The sequence below is a fragment of the Canis lupus genome, chromosome 10 (genome assembly GCF_048164855.1).
Source record: "Canis lupus baileyi chromosome 10, mCanLup2.hap1, whole genome shotgun sequence".
Classification (NCBI taxonomy): domain Eukaryota; kingdom Metazoa; phylum Chordata; class Mammalia; order Carnivora; family Canidae; genus Canis; species Canis lupus.
Genome location: NC_132847.1, coordinates 68,751,093 through 68,766,785, shown reverse-complemented (window position 1 = coordinate 68,766,785; position 15,693 = coordinate 68,751,093). Strand labels below are relative to the sequence as shown.

Here is a 15,693-nt window from a genome sequence, read left to right as displayed (position 1 = left end):
GTCAGGAATCTGTAGGGTACTTTTGTGTTTACTTTTCTAGAATGAAGGTAGGAAAAGCAATAATTTTCATTCTTCGAAATTCTGCTTAATGGCCTGACAAAATGATCTGATGAATAAAAATACTCAAATCCTTGGCATATTAGCCTTAAATCCAACTGAGGTTACTTTCAACTACATCTTTCCAATTCTCCTCCCAAGAGACCAATACGTGCGTGCATGTGCACTATAATTTTCAGTGAGTTAATGTCCCTGCCAACAGCATGGGCAGTACTATGGGTTCAAATCCTCTTTCTTCCCCTTCATTGGGTGATCTTAGGCAACATCTATTCTATTCTAATTCTGTTTTCTCATCAGTAAATGTTGGTAATACCTGCTACCATGTAGGACTGACCAAAGGATTAAAATGAGATGATAAACAGGAAATATTTAAAAGAGTGCATATGTTAAACATGAAATAAACAACTACTATTATTAGTATTACATATGCTGGCTTATCTCATCTTAGTAGGTGTGGTTGGTATTCCTACTATGATGGGACTGTAATTTAATAACACAACTCCTAATACATTCCCAAATTTAATTTGTACCAATATGCAATACAGTATGCCTTCGGGCATACTGCATATAAAAACTTAGCTTTTGGGGTCCCTGGGTGGCGCAGTGGTTTGGCGCCCGCCTTCGGCCCAGGGCGTGATCCTGGAGACCGGGGATCAAGTCCCACATCGGGCTCTCAGCATGGAGCCTGCCTCTCCCTCTGCCTTGTCTCTGCCTCTCTCTCTCTCTCTCTCTGGCTCTCATAAATAAATAAATAAAAATAAAATCTTAAAAAAAAAAAAAAGAAAATCTTAAAAAAAACTTAGCTTTTATGTTTAAGAAACTGTTCAAAATAGCAGGCAATTAATTTTTTTTAAAACTCAGGTTCAATATTTTTAATTAATTAATTAATTAATTTTTTAAAAGATTTTATTTATTTATGATAGAGAGAGAGAGAGAGAGAGACAGAGACAGAGACAGAGACACAGGAGGAGGGAGAAGCAGGCTCCATGCCGGGAGCCCGACGTGGGACTCGATCCCGGGACTCCAGGATCACGCCCTGGGCCAAAGGCAGGTGCCAAACCACTGAGCCACCCAGGGATCCCCTATTTTTAATTTATTAATGATTAAACTACACTGTGTTATTAAACTAGAGCATATTGTACCTTAAAAATTGTATAGCTTTAAAGTATTTGAAGTAGAAAGAGAAAAAAAGGAAAAAAATACTAGCTTTTAGTTTTATTTCACATTCAATTATTTCTAGGACTTTTTTTTTTTTTTTTTTTTTTAATTCATGATAGGCACACAGTGAGAGAGAGAGAGGCAGAGATACAGGCAGAGGGAGAAGCAAGCTCCATGCACCGGGAGCCTGACGTGGGACTCGATCCCGGGTCTCCAGGATCGCGCCCTGGGCCAAAGGCAGGCACTAAACCGCTGCGCCACCCAGGGATCCCCTATTTCTAGGACTTTGAACTAGTTGATTCTTCTCCTGTCAGTTTTTTTATTAACTAATGTACAACATTCTTACTACCATCTGCAAGGTCTTTTCAGGTCTAGAAACCAAATACAATCAACATCACTAAAGGGTTTTATATATATTGTTTTTTCTTTCCAAAAGTGTTTCACTTTCATGGGGTGAGCTGGGGAGAGGCAAACATTATTACAGCTGACATTCATTAAAACAATGAAGCTGCACCTCAAAATTTCAACAGGAAAAATCAAATCTATTCCAGGCAAAAAGACCATGACTACATTTTACATCCAAGGAAAAAGCTCATTTCATTTACATTATAAACATGGGCTTCTTCTTTGATCTATCTGACAAAACCTTCCTACCTGCACTCTGCCTGCCTGACCCTCAGCATTACTAATCCTAAGTCAGCTGCATTTTTAATAGCATCATGGCCAATTTTACATTTTAAAGACCATTAGCACCACACTTAAATACTAATAGTTTCAGCTAAATAGTTAAACTTACTGAAAATTTACTGTGGGCTAGGCACTGCACTTATTTCTATTACATAATTATTTTACTTAATTAGAGTTACAAGCTCAAATGCCTATGGGACATTTGAGTAAATGAATAAAGTGAGCTGGGTACAGGAAAAAAAAACTGTTCAGAAATACAATTAAAGTTTATTACTGAATTTCTGTTAAGTATTTAACACGATACAAACACATATAACACTAGAGGTTCTGTATTTAATTAAAACTTAAAAACACAAACTAAGGGTTTGCCTTCTACCTCATCTCTGCCTTCCAACCCTGTTTCTCTAAACCTGTGACACAAGTCACAGGGCCCCGGGTGCCAGGAATCAGGAAATAGCTCTAGATCCTTGCTGAAACCTCCCAAAAGGTCAGTTCTTTGGGCCTTTCCCCCATGCTCTCCCTGACGGTACTCCTCAAGCTTGCCTGAGAAAACAATCTATGCTTCCCTCCATGAATATATGGGTATCACCAAATAAAAACAAAATGTTTATCAATTTTCTTTTATTTTTAAAGGTATGTATGTATTTACTTATTTATTTATTTCAGAGACAGCATGAGCAGAGCCCAAGGGCAGACGCCCCTCAATTTACTCTTTAATACCTTAGAACTTTCACATAGAAACCAAAAACTGGCCACTTTTTCTTTGATCCAAAGGTCAACAGCAGGTCTTTCTTTTGGCATTGCAATATGCCTTTAACTGGGAAAAATATTTAGTTCCGGGGTAACTGGCTGTGTCAGTTGGTAGAGCATGTGACTCTTGAACTCAGGGTCATGAGTTCAAGCCCCATGTTGGGTGTGAGCCTACTTTAAAAACAACAACAGGGGGCAGCCCTTATGGCTCAGTGGTTTAGCGCCGCCTTCAGCCCAGAGTGTGATCCTGGAGACCTGGGATCAAGTCCTGCATTGGGCTCCCTGTGTGGAGACTGCTTCTCCCTCTGCCTGTGTCTCTGCCTCTCTGTCTCTCTCTCTCTGCATCTCTCATGAATAAATAAATAAAATCTTAAAAAAAAAAACTCCTAAAATTAAAAAAAAAAAAACAAAACAAAACTGTTCCTAAATATAGGAACTTTCAACAATGAATAGAATTTTTGCTTTTAAAAAGAATTTTATTTTAGGGTAACTACTCCAGAGATATTTGTAGATCTGCTACTTCAATGTACTCATATTTAGTTTTTAGTACATGAATGCCCTATGGCTTATATGTTCCATCTATAATTCTCCAACTACACAAGCAGTATTCATTGAGAAAGGTACCTGAACAAGGTTAGTTCATTTGCTCATAGTCTGAAATCAGGGTTTTTTTTTTTTTTTTGCTTTGTTTTGAACTGAACCTTCAAACCTGACAACTGCAGAAATGTAGTTTAAGCCATCAGTTTCATTCTTGGAAAACGATCATGGTACAGGAAAGGGGCCAGGTTGTTCTTGCCAAACAGGCTTTCCAAAGACAGAATTTCACAAGGAATGAGCAATGAGAATCAGACATTTGTGTTTATGTTAGTCATAATGTCAACTGAAAAAGCTAAGTCTTTGATCCAATCTTTGTATGGGAATTGAGTTGGGAATTCTCTCATGGGTGACAAAAGAGAGTTGATTTCTTTCAAATTAAAACTAAAATCTCTTCAACAATATATCATAGCCACATAATCTTATAACAGAGCAGATGATCATGTTTGTAGTCCATATCAGTAAAGCATTTAACTGTGGTTCAAACCAAAGAAATGCATTTAGTCCTTAAAATTCATAACATAGTCCATTTTTAACTTTTTATTAAGAGCAATTCCCAATGAACAATATGATGAACAAAATTATTTCTGCATCTCTGTGAAACATTTCTACATTAGTTTAGTAAGTTTAAAGCTAACACTGACCATTAGAGCTTAAAGTTAACACTGACCATTGCAATAGCGCTGTCTATAGTTATGTTACCACAATTTTGACAAATCTACATTAAACATCCTTTTTTTAAATTTTTTATTTATGGGGATCCCTGGGTGGCGCAGCGGTTTGGCGCCTGCCTTTGGCCCAGGGCGCGATCCTGGAGACCCGGGATCGAATCCCACGTCGGGCTCCCGGTGCATGGAGCCTGCTTCTCCCTCTGCCTGTGTCTCTGCCTCTCTCTCTCTCTATGTCTATCATAAATAAATAAATCTTTAAAAAAAAAAAAATAAATAAATTTTTTATTTATGATAGTCACACACAGAGAGAGAGAGAGAGAGAGAGGCAGAGACACAGGCAGAGGGAGAAGCAGGCTCCATGCACCGGGAGCCCGACGTGGGATTCGATCCCGGGTCTCCAGGATCGCGCCCTGGGCCAAAGGCAGGCGCCAAACCGCTGCGCCACCCAGGGATCCCCTACATTAAACATCCTAAGACATTTCTCAACATTTAAGAAGTCACTTCTATGCTCATGTCATGAATACTAGCCTAAAAGTGTTTTTAATCACATCAAAATTCTGCCGATACCTTAAATAAATAAAACTTGGTGAGTAGAATATTTAGATCTGTGGCTCCATCATTTAAAATCGAAATTACCTCAAATGATTTAACTTTCACAAATCATGTCCTTCTAAGCCTTAATTCAACATGCTGAGCAACAGTTAGGTTAGGTTTATATTTTTAAATGCTTGTCTAAATGAGTGTTTATATTTAATCAAAATTCTTTCACAAAGTTACCATCTGTAAAAGATTTTGAGGCCCAGACAATTTCTTCATGTAACACATGACTGCATCACAGAGCAGCACTGCTTATTTTATTTGAAAATAAACACAAATCCTATTGAAGTGTTAGTCCTTTTTCTACTTAAGTTTTTCACCACAATCTTTTCTGTATGTTTGCCATAGTTCTTAACTGTGGTTTGATTCACTGTGGTTTCCATTCAAAAACGATATATACTTTACATAACGAATTTATAAAAATATGCCCCACATCTATAAAGAAGTAAGCTCTCACTCATTTTACTTGAACATATGGCCCTCTTGGCATATGTCTCATTTTCTCACTTCAGACAGACACATGGGTATGAGAAATATTTTACTTCCCTCTTTAAGAAAAACAGAAGGACAAGCACACAAGATGAAAATGGTCTGTCCTTAGCTTCAGGTGTCTATTAATCACACTGTAACATAACAAAAGGCTAATTAATGCTAATGCCTGTAATGAGGCAGTTGATACTCTGCCACTCAGCTATAGCAGCTAACTGCTGCCACGTGGGTGTGCTGCAGCAGCCAGGTTTTCCAACATTTCAAGAAAGCCACAATTCCAGATTTTTGTGTAAATCTGATCATTTTCATATGGGCAACTAATAAAATTCTGAACTAATAAAGGAGCTAGTAAAAACACATTGTTTCACATTGTGAGGGCCCAGTTTTGCAGACCCAACAAAATAGATTTTCAGACTAACAACAAAGTTTACATTTAATCCTCATGGCCAACCCTATGACTTACTTCATCATCCCATTTTAACAAATGAGGAAACAGAATCTGCAAGAAGTTACCTGCACAAAGTCATAGATAACACATACTCAAAGGAGTCTAACTCCAAAGCCCAAGGTCCTTCAACCACCGATTCTATGTATACATGTGAAGCAAATACATAGAAGATACATACAAAGCAGACAAACAAGTTCTATGCTAATCTTTCCTTACATCCACATGAAAAAAATGACAGAACCTGAGGGTAAATAAACAGATAAAAAATGGACAAAAAAGGGGCAGCCCAGGTGGCTCAGCGGTTTAGCGCCATCTTCAGCTCAGACCGTGATCCTGGAGACCCGAAAATGGAATCCCATGCTGGGCTTCCTGCGTAGAGCCTGCTTCTCCCTCTGCCTGTGTCTCTCCCTCTCTCTCTCTGTCTCTATGAATAAATAAATAAAATCTTAAAACAAAAATTTTTTAAATGGACAAAAAAGAGTGGGCTGTCTGGAGGCATGTGGGTGGCTCAGTCAGTTAAGCATCTGTCTTTAGCTCAGGTCACAATTCTGGGGTCCTGGGATGAGCCCGGCATGGAGCTCCCTGCTCAGCGCGGAGCCTGCTTCTCCTTCTCCCTCTGCCTCTCTCCCTCTGTCTCTCATGAATAAATAAAATCTTAACAAACAAACAAACAAACAAACAAACAAACAAACAAAACAACTAGATTGTCTGATCAATCCAGAACAGATTGAGACTACATTTGGTCTCATTCTGTATTCTCTATTTCCTGATATTCCTGAAGACAGCATTAGCCTTTTGTTACATTAAAATATGATTCACAAACACTTGAAACTAACATAATACTATATGTTAACTATACAGGAATTAAAATTAAAAATAGTAAAAATGAAAAAAAAATGTGATTCATAATGAGGTTCCTGTTATTTACATAACTACAACCAGTGTTTTTCAGAGGAAGGAAAGACTACTGCTGATTTGAATAATCAGAAGAGTTGTTATGTATGTATATATTGATTCATGCAAATGTTTGAAAATGCTTGAGCTATAGGCTTTATTAAATTCATAGAGAAAAGGGACTCTGAATAAAACTATTTATTTATTTTAAGATTTTATTTATTTATTCATGAGAGATACAAAAAGACAGGCAGAGACATAGACAGAGGGAGAAGCAGGCTCCCCATGGGAAGCCTGATGTGGGACTCGATCCCAGGACCCCGGGATCACAACCTGAGCCAAATGCAGAGAGATGCTCAACCACTGATCCACCTAGGTGCCTCTGAATCAAACTACTTAAAATACCATTTACTGGGGCACCTGAGTGGCTCAGTTGGTTAAGCATCTGCCTTCAGCTTATGTCATAATCCCTGGGTCCTGGAATGGAGCCCCACAATCGGCTCCCTGCTCAGCAGGGAGTCTGCTTCTCCCTCGCTCCCAACCCCCCCTGCTGTGCACACATGCTCTCGCTCTCTAATGTATAAATTTTTTAAAAATCTTAAAAACAAAATAAAATACTATTTACTGATTTAGAGCACTTTTAGTCCTTTATAATAACTGACTAGGTTTTATTCATTCATTCATTTATTTTTAAATATTTATTTATTTGAGAGAGAGAATGCATGTATGTGTGAGAGCATGAGCTTGCGTACCCAGCAGGGAGGAGTAGAGGGAGAAGAAGTGAGAGTCTGAATCAGTCTCCATGCTGAGCACAGAGCCCATCATATGGGGCTTGATCTCATGACCCTGAGATCAGGACCTGAGCGGAAACACTTAACCGACCTTACCATCCAGGTGCTCCATAAATGACTAGGTTTTAAGCTGTATTATTATTCTGGTGCAAATCTGTTTACAACTAGTGCTCTGAGAACACACTATAAGGTTCTCCCCAACCACTCTAACTTACGTCAGATAGGTGCCTCTGGTGTTGACATTCATCATCAAATCGACTCTCTTCGTAGGTGTTTCCAATGTATTGGTCAAGCTAATAGCACTGGCATTATTCACCAAAATATCAATTCCTGTTTTCAAATAATACATTTCCTGTTAACATAATTTAAATTTTATAACAGAAGAACATTTATTCTATATAGTTGAACCCTAAGCTGGTTCGCAAATACTTCTTTTAGATAATAAGACTAACCCACCAATGCAAGACCTGATGATTTTCACTAACAAAATGGAGAAAGCCAACTACCAGAACTCCATGTGAAAATACGAGGAGGATTAATCCTTGGTAGTTTGTAGCTTCCATTTCTATTTGTTCTCTTACCTTCTGGTCTTCCCTCCTTGCCTCCAAGAACCTTAAGTTAATTGCCTTAAAACCTTCCCTCCTCCCTAGCATCTTTCCAAGGCCTTCTCTCCTTCCAAGCTTACTTCCAAGGTCTCCCTTCTCTCTAAGACCCTTATTTAAATAAAAGGGGTCCTTCCTGGCCTTGGGAACTGGGAAAAGAGAAAAGACCTAGAGTGAATTTTCAATTCTAGGCAAATCATCAAAGTTTAAGTAATTCATACACAAAATAAAATTAATCTAGAATCATTATTTATGCATATTCTGTTACAGTCTCTCTATATGTAACATATTTTGTTTAAAAGTTTGGTTACAAGTTTTGTTAAAAAATGTTAAATGAATATAGTAAAAATACAAAAGTATCTTAAACACTTCTATTTCTACATGATTCATAATTCTTTTTAAAGGGCACTTAAGGGCAGCCGGGTGGCTTAGCAGTTTAGCGCCGCCTTCAGCCCAGGGCATGATCCTGGAGACCTGGAATGGAGTCCACATCAGGCTCCCTGCATGGAGCTTGCTTCTCCCTCTGCCTGTATCTCTGCCCCTCTCTCTCTCTGTCTCTAATAAATAAAATATTTAAAATAAATAAATAAATAAATAGCATTTAATATTCCATCAAATAAAAATATGACAACTTCTGCTGGGGTTACACCATTGCAATAAACATTTTTTGTTATCCCCTTAACTTTGCCATGCCTCTCTCTCACAATATGTAGATAATCGTATAAATAAGGCTGTTATACTCACTATAACATTTTAGTCATAAGCACCCTTTCTTCATATGTAGTATTTTAAAATCTTCATCACATTTTCAGTCCCCAATTTCTATATTCTTTTGTATAAAGTCTGTGTTGCTAATATTTTAAAATGTGTCCTTCGGGGATCCCTGGGTGGCGCAGCGGTTTGGCGCCTGCCTTTGGCCCAGGGCACAATCCTGGAAACCCGGGATCGAATCCCACGTCGGGCTCCCGGTGCATGGAGCCTGCTTCTCCTTCTGCCTATGTCTCTGCCTCTCTCTCTCTCTCTCTCTCTCTCTGTGTGACTATCATAAATAAATAAAAATTAAAAAAAAAAAAATGTGTCCTTCGAATAACTTTGGATTCAACCAACTATATTACATTGTACAGCTTTGTTATAACAAAACTCAAGTAAATCACCTGTATATCTGAGATGAGTTCTAAATCCTGTGACTACCAACTCTTTAGAATGAACATAATGAAAGTTGCCTTCCCAAGTAGCAAAGACCTGTGAAAATAATTTTTAAATCCAGACTACCCATGTTTCTGAATGAAAGCTCTTTGGCTGGGATAAAACAGAGAAAGAAAATTGGAAAGCAGAAATTTCTGGGCTTTAATTCTTCCAAGATATTTCAATTTGGGTCCTTAAGTTCTCTGTGCTAACAAGAAGAAATTAATTTTTGAGATTTCAGGACGCCTGGGTGGCTCAGCAGTTTAGCACCTGCCTTCGGCCCAGGGCGTGATCTGGAGTCCCAGGATCGAGTCCCACACTGGGCTCCCTGCATGGAGCCTACTTCTCTGTCTACCTATGTCTCTGCCTCTCTCTCTGTTTCTTGTGAATAAATAAATAAAATCTTTAAAAAATAATAATTTTTGAGACTTCAATTTCTCTGTAAGAGCCCAATACTGGCAAGTGGAGGTACTTTCCATTTGGACACTCTAGCATGTTACTCGGCTTTGCCATCATGTACTATATAATGTATAACTTTCTGGTGACCCAGGATAGACAGAGTTATCAAGAATAGAATTCAAGATGGGAAGTCAGCTGAGTGAAGTAAGTCAGTCGGAGAAGGACAAACATTATATGTTCTCATTCATTTGGGGAATATAAGGGAAGGGAGAAGAAATGTGTGGGAAATATCAGAAAGGGAGACAGAACGTAAAGACTGCTAACTCTGGGAAACGAACTAGGGGTGGTAGAAGGGGAGGAGGGCGGGGGGTGGGAGTGAATGGGTGACAGGCACTGGGTGTTATTCTGTATGTTAGTAAATTGAACACCAATAAAAAAAAAAAAAGGCAGCATTTGGTAAAAAAAAAAATAAAATAAAATAAAGACTGAAGAAAGAAAAAAAAAAAAAAAAAGATGGGAAGTCAAACAGGGGGTGAATTCTAGGCCTGTATAACTTTTTTGAGTATCTTTTATGTCCTGTCTTGACCCAATTCAGAGGTTTCTTGGGACAATCCTGACAATATTTGGACTGCTCACATTCTCCAGAATTATAGGACAGAAGGAAGGATAGTAGGGCTTAGACAAAGGTGGTGGCAGCCCCTTCCCCCATAACTGATGATCTCATTCTCCTGGAAGGATAAACTTACCCTCAGTTGATGCACACAATGGATCAACAGAAAAAAATAACACTGAATGATTATAGAGAAAGGTAAAGCCCCTATCTACCCCATCTTCTTTCTCCCTTAATTCTTCCCTAGAAATGTTTAAATAAGGTCAAATCTTAATTAACACTAATTGGTCACTTTTACTAGCAGGTGAAGACATTTTAGATAAAAGGTCCTGCACATGTATGTGGCTTCCTCTCCTTTCTCTTCCACACTTGTGGTCCCATCAGTAAGAAAAAAGCAATTTTACATTCTCTCTCCTCTTCTCACATGGGCATTCACATTACTTTGTCAGCTAGGGGTAAGACTTTGGATTTTTTTTTAAAGATTTTTATTTATTTGAGAGACAGAGAAACACCTGCACATACTTGCAGAAGGGGGGGTGGCGGAGGGAGGGGGCACAAAAAGAGGGAGGAACCACTGAGCCAGGAACCAATATGGGGCTTGACCTGAGCCCACCTGAGCCACCCAGGCACTCTGAGACTTTGGATTTAAAGATAGTGGCCCCACCTGAGGCAAAACTCTGTGCTCCAGTCATTCATTCATTCATTCATTCATTCATTCATTCATTCATTCATTCATTTATTTTTCCCAGTCATTTATAACACAGCATTCTGCACCAAAGATTATAAGTACAAGCCATGCTAACAATAAAATATCTCTTTTCCCCACTGGTCACTATCTTCCACATGTACATACATATAGTCTCTGCAATATTATGGGAGGAACAGGGAAGAGTGGCAATAGTTTGGGCAGGATTTGGACACAGCCAGGTACCTTGCTATAATACCATTAAAGCTTTAGCTCAACCCCCAACACCTGCCTTGTAAAAGTTTATGAACTAATTGAGGACAAAAAATACTAAGATCTAAAGTAGTTTAACAGGGGCGCCTGGGTGGCTCAGTCAGCCAAGCATCCTACTTTTGATTTTAGCTCAGGCCAGGATCTCAGGGTTGTGAGATCAAACCCCATGTTAGGCTCCACCCTCAGTGGGGAGTCTGAGATTTTCTCTCTCTCTCTCTCTGCCCCTCCCCCTCTGTAAAATAAAACAAATCTTTTAAAAAAATAAAATAGTACAAGGATCAAAGGCATGTTTTAGGAATTCAGAGAAAGAAAAATACACTTCTGATTAGTTGGCATGGTGAGGAAATCGGCTTCATGAAGGAGATGAGATTTAACCACAGAAAGCTGGGATTTCAAAAGATAGAGAAGGGAACATTTCAGGTAGGACTGGAGATGCAGAGATGGGCACTAAAGAAGACTCAGGATGGAGAAGAGAAAAAGTTAAGAGGCAAAAACTTCAAGGCAAGGATAAGGAAGTAAACTATTTGGGGAAGAATAAAGTGTTTATATAGGGGCAGAGAAAAAAAAGGGGACCAAAAAGTGTTGAGATCAGAACATAAAATATCTTGAATGCCAGTAGGTTATCTACACTTTATCCAATAAATCTCAGAAAGTTATCAAATGATGGTTACATTAATTAAAGAGAGGCAAGAGGATGTGATCTAACCAAACTAGTTGGTTAGATATATTATTGTCAAGGGCCTAACCTTATTTTGAATGATAGATGTGTTATATTATTCAAAATAATTTTTATCAACAACAAAGTCATCAGATGGTTTTAAGCTGCATCTCTACATAAGCAAATACTCATTACCTGGTTATACTCCAAAGACTAAGGAGATTAAGACAATTTTTTAAAATGTATAGTTACAATATTCAATAATTATTTCAGAATTAAGGCACTACCTCCAAATCGCTCCACTGCTTTCTCCACTGCATTACTGATTTGCTGTTCATCTCTCACATCAACAGAACATGGCAAGGCCTTTCCTCCAGCTGCTTCAACTACAAAGGATAAACAAACAAAAAAGCACTGAGGCATTCAAATACTAAACTTTTCATTTTAATATGAATCAAATAAGCACCTTATTTTCAGAAAACCAATAAAAATAACTATGTTCTTATAACTACTAGTGACTCCACCCCACAGTAGAACAGACTAATCCATATCTAGCCTCAAACTACAGAGACCAACTCTATTTAAAAAATGAGAAAGGGATCCCTGGGTGGCGCAGCGGTTTAGTGCCTGCCTTTGGCCCAGGGTGCGATCCTGGAGACCCAGGATCGAATCCCACGTCGGGCTCCCGGTGCATGGAGCCTGCTTCTCCCTCTGCCTATGTCTCTGCCTCTCTCTCTCTCTCTGTGACTATCATAAATAAATAAAAATTTAAAAAAAAAATGAGAAAAAAGGGAGGGGAGTGTCAGGGTGGCTCTTGGTTTCAGCTTGGGTCATGATGTGATGGGTCATGGAACAAGCCCTGCTCAGAATCAATGCTCAGCAGGGAGTCTGAGGATTCTCTCTCTCTCTACCTCTTCCCCACTCTCATGAGCTCTTTCCCTAAAATAAATAAATAAATCTTTAAAAAAACAAAAAATAAAAAATAAAAAGGTAATTTTTAAAAATTCTCTTAAAAGCTAAGAAAAAAAGGAAGTTGGGACGCCCACCTGGGTGGCTCAGCGGTTGAGAGTCTGCCTTCAGCTCAGGTCATGACCCTGGAATCCCAGGATGGAGTCTCACATCGGGCTCCCTGCATGGAACCTGCTTTTCCCTCTGCCTGTGTCTCTGCCTCTGTGTGTGTGTGTCTCATGAATAAATACGTAAAATCTTAAAAAAATAATAATAATAATTGAAAAAAGAAAAAAGGAAGTTAATTTTAAAAACCTTTATCATGGGGGATCCTGGGTGGCTCAGTGGTTTCGCGTCTGCCTTTGGCCCAGGGCACGATCCTGGAGTCCCAGGATCGAGTCCCATGTCAGGCTCCCGGCACGGGCCTGCTTACCCCTCCTCCTGTGTCTCTGCCTCTCTCTCTCTACATATATGTCTATCATGAATAAATAAATCTTTAAAAAATAAACATAAAAATAAAAACCTTTATCATGAAATTTCAAGAAATATGCAAAAACATAAAGAGTATAATAAATTACCATTAATCTATCACCTATCTTCAATGATTGTCAATGCTCTGACAGTTAAGTTTTTAAAAGATTATTTATTCATTTCATTTTTTTTAAGATTTTATTTATTTATTCATGAGAGACACAGAGAGAGAGAGAGAGAGAGGCAGAGACATAGACAGAGGGAGAAGCAGGCTCCACACAGGGAGCCTGATGTGGGACTCGATCTTGGGACTTCAGGATCATGCCCTGGGCCAAAGGCAGGCACCAAACTGCTGAGCCACCCAGGGATCCCCTATTTATTCATTTCAGAGAGAGAGAGAGAGTGCACAAGAATGAGCAAGGGGAGGGGGAGAGGGAGAAGCAGACTCCCTGCTGAGCAGGAAACCTAATGTGGGACTTCATCCCAGGACCCCTGGACCATGACCCAAGCAAAGAGCAAATGCTCAACCAACTGAGCCACCCAGGGGCCCCTTGTTTAATTTTTTTTTACCCCCAATCCTGTTTTTGGCTGGTGTGTATTTTAAAACAAAACCCAGGTATCATCTTATTTATAAATACCTCATATGTGTTCCCCTAACATAACCATGATGCTATTAACATGACTAACAAAACTAGCAATATTAACTGAAGTTGAATTTTTTTTTAAAGATTTTATCTATTTATTCATAAGAGACACAGAGAAAGAGAGAGAGAGGCAGAGACACAGGCAGAAGGAGAAGCAGGCTCCATGCAGGGAGCCTGACATTGGACTCGACCCTGGGTCTCCAGAATCCACACCCAGGGCTGCAGGCGGCGCTAAACCGCTGTGCCACCAGGGCTGCCCTTGAAGTTGAATTTTAAGCCCTCCTTCCTGATACTATGCCTAGTGCACAATGCCTTGAATATAAGCACTTGATAATTATTTGTGAACCAAAAGTATTAAGACAATGAGTTTCAAATAGCACAGAATAAATAGAATGGAGAGCTTTTTCAAAGTGTTTACCTCATCCGCTTCTCATTTCCACTCCCCCTATTCCCTATTCTCTGCACAGATCCAAGAATCACTGCCCTCAAGAGACATAATTTTTAAGGGGAGTCTCTCACATCATTCAAAAATGCTGGGGGCGCCTGGGTGGCTCAGTTAGTTAAGTGTCTACCTTCAATTCATGTCATGATACCGGGGGTCCTGGGATAGAGCCCCGCATTGAGCTCCCTGCTCAGTGGGGAATCTGCTTCTCCTCTCTCTCCCTCTGTGCTTTCTCTCTCTCTCTCTCTCAAATAAATAAAAATCTTTAAAAAAAAAAAAAAAGTGCTGGGAAAAAAGTTCCTGAATCAGTGCTCTAAGGTGACAAAACTTCTTTAACCAGATAAAATTATTTTCAGAGTAGCTTTCAAATAGCTAAAATTAAACTCTCCCGCAAATTCTCTATGTATTGAAACCATGGTTAGGACATGTCACGAAATGGCATGGTCACATTCACTCACTTTCTTCAGCAGCAGTAAAGATTGTGCCTGGAAGCTTGGGGTGTGCGTGTGTAGTCTTCGCAGCAATGACAATGTTTGCTCCATCCTTTGCTGCTTTCAATGCAATAGCTTTGCCAATGCCACGGCTTGCACCTGTGATAAAAACTGTACATCCTGCTAGCTTCCTACAACAGAACAAATATGACCTCATGAGAAACCTCAAGTTTTATTTACTTATTATTATTAGTAAGAGGAAACTTCTGCATCTTTTCACATTATGTGTTTTCTCCTCTAAAACTTTCTCTAAACCACCCTCCCTCCCTGACAGCAAATAGCTCTGTAATACTGCCACTGCACAATGATTTATAAATTATTATAACTGAGGGGATCCCTGGGTGGCTCAGCGGTTTGGCACCTGCCTTTGACTCAGGGCGTGGTCCTGGAGTCCCAGGATCGAGTCCCACGTCAGGCTCCCTGCATGGAGCCTGCTTCTCCCTCTACCTATGTCTCTGCCTCTCTCTGTGTCTCTCATGAATAAATAAATAAAAGCTTTATTTATTTATTAAGTTAATTACTTAATTCCCTGATTAAGTTAATTGCTTAATTGCAGTATATCCACAAAGGAATATATTCAACAATAAAAAGAAGTACTGATCCATGCTACATGGATGAACCCTGAAAACATTATGCTAAGTGAAAGAAGCCAGTCACAAAGGACCATAGACTGTACGATTCCACTTATACGAAATGTCCAGAAAAGGTAATCTGAGTCACAGGGATGGTGGCTGCTGAGGACTAGGGGTGGAGGGGGTTGGAGTTGATAGCTAAGGAGTGTAGGGCCTTTTTCGAAGATGATGAAAAGGTTTTAAAATTGATTGTGCTGGGGCACCTGGGTGGCTCAGTCGGTTAAGCATCTGACTTTTTATCTCAGCTCAGTTCTTGATCTCAGGGTCCTAAGTTTAAGCCCCTGTTGGGCTTCATGCTGGGCATGGAGCCTACTTAAAAAACAAAAACAAAACCTTCTCTGAGGAGGGTAAATACAGTGAAAGTGACAATCATAAAGAGATAGGGGAGTATAACTACACAGACTCGTTAACCAATAAAAACATAAGGTTCCTGCCAAGATCTATAGGATTTACACCTCAGAAAAGATCAGAGGGAACATGGGGAAGGGTTTTAAAGTAAGAAATAAATGTTTTGGTA

General features: G+C 39.3%; 1 protein-coding gene across 3 annotated transcripts in view; it reads right to left on the bottom strand.

Moving 5' to 3' along the window:
* The window catches only part of HSDL2 (hydroxysteroid dehydrogenase like 2), a 61,805-nt gene that overhangs the window by 37,754 nt on the left and 8,358 nt on the right, over nt 1–15,693 (bottom strand). For 2 of the 3 annotated variants that reach the window (XR_012038485.1, XM_072842363.1), the window contains exons 2-4: nt 14,512–14,675; nt 11,836–11,934; nt 7,352–7,466 (exon numbers count right to left, since the gene is read on the bottom strand). Coding sequence is in view for 2 of the 3 variants with exons in the window: in XM_072842363.1 (XP_072698464.1) it covers nt 7,352–7,466; nt 11,836–11,934; nt 14,512–14,675 (378 nt within the window). In the remaining variant the exon portion in view is untranslated. The remainder of the gene's footprint in view (nt 1–7,351; nt 7,467–11,835; nt 11,935–14,511; nt 14,676–15,693) is intronic. The other variant, XM_072842364.1, reaches the window with a different exon arrangement.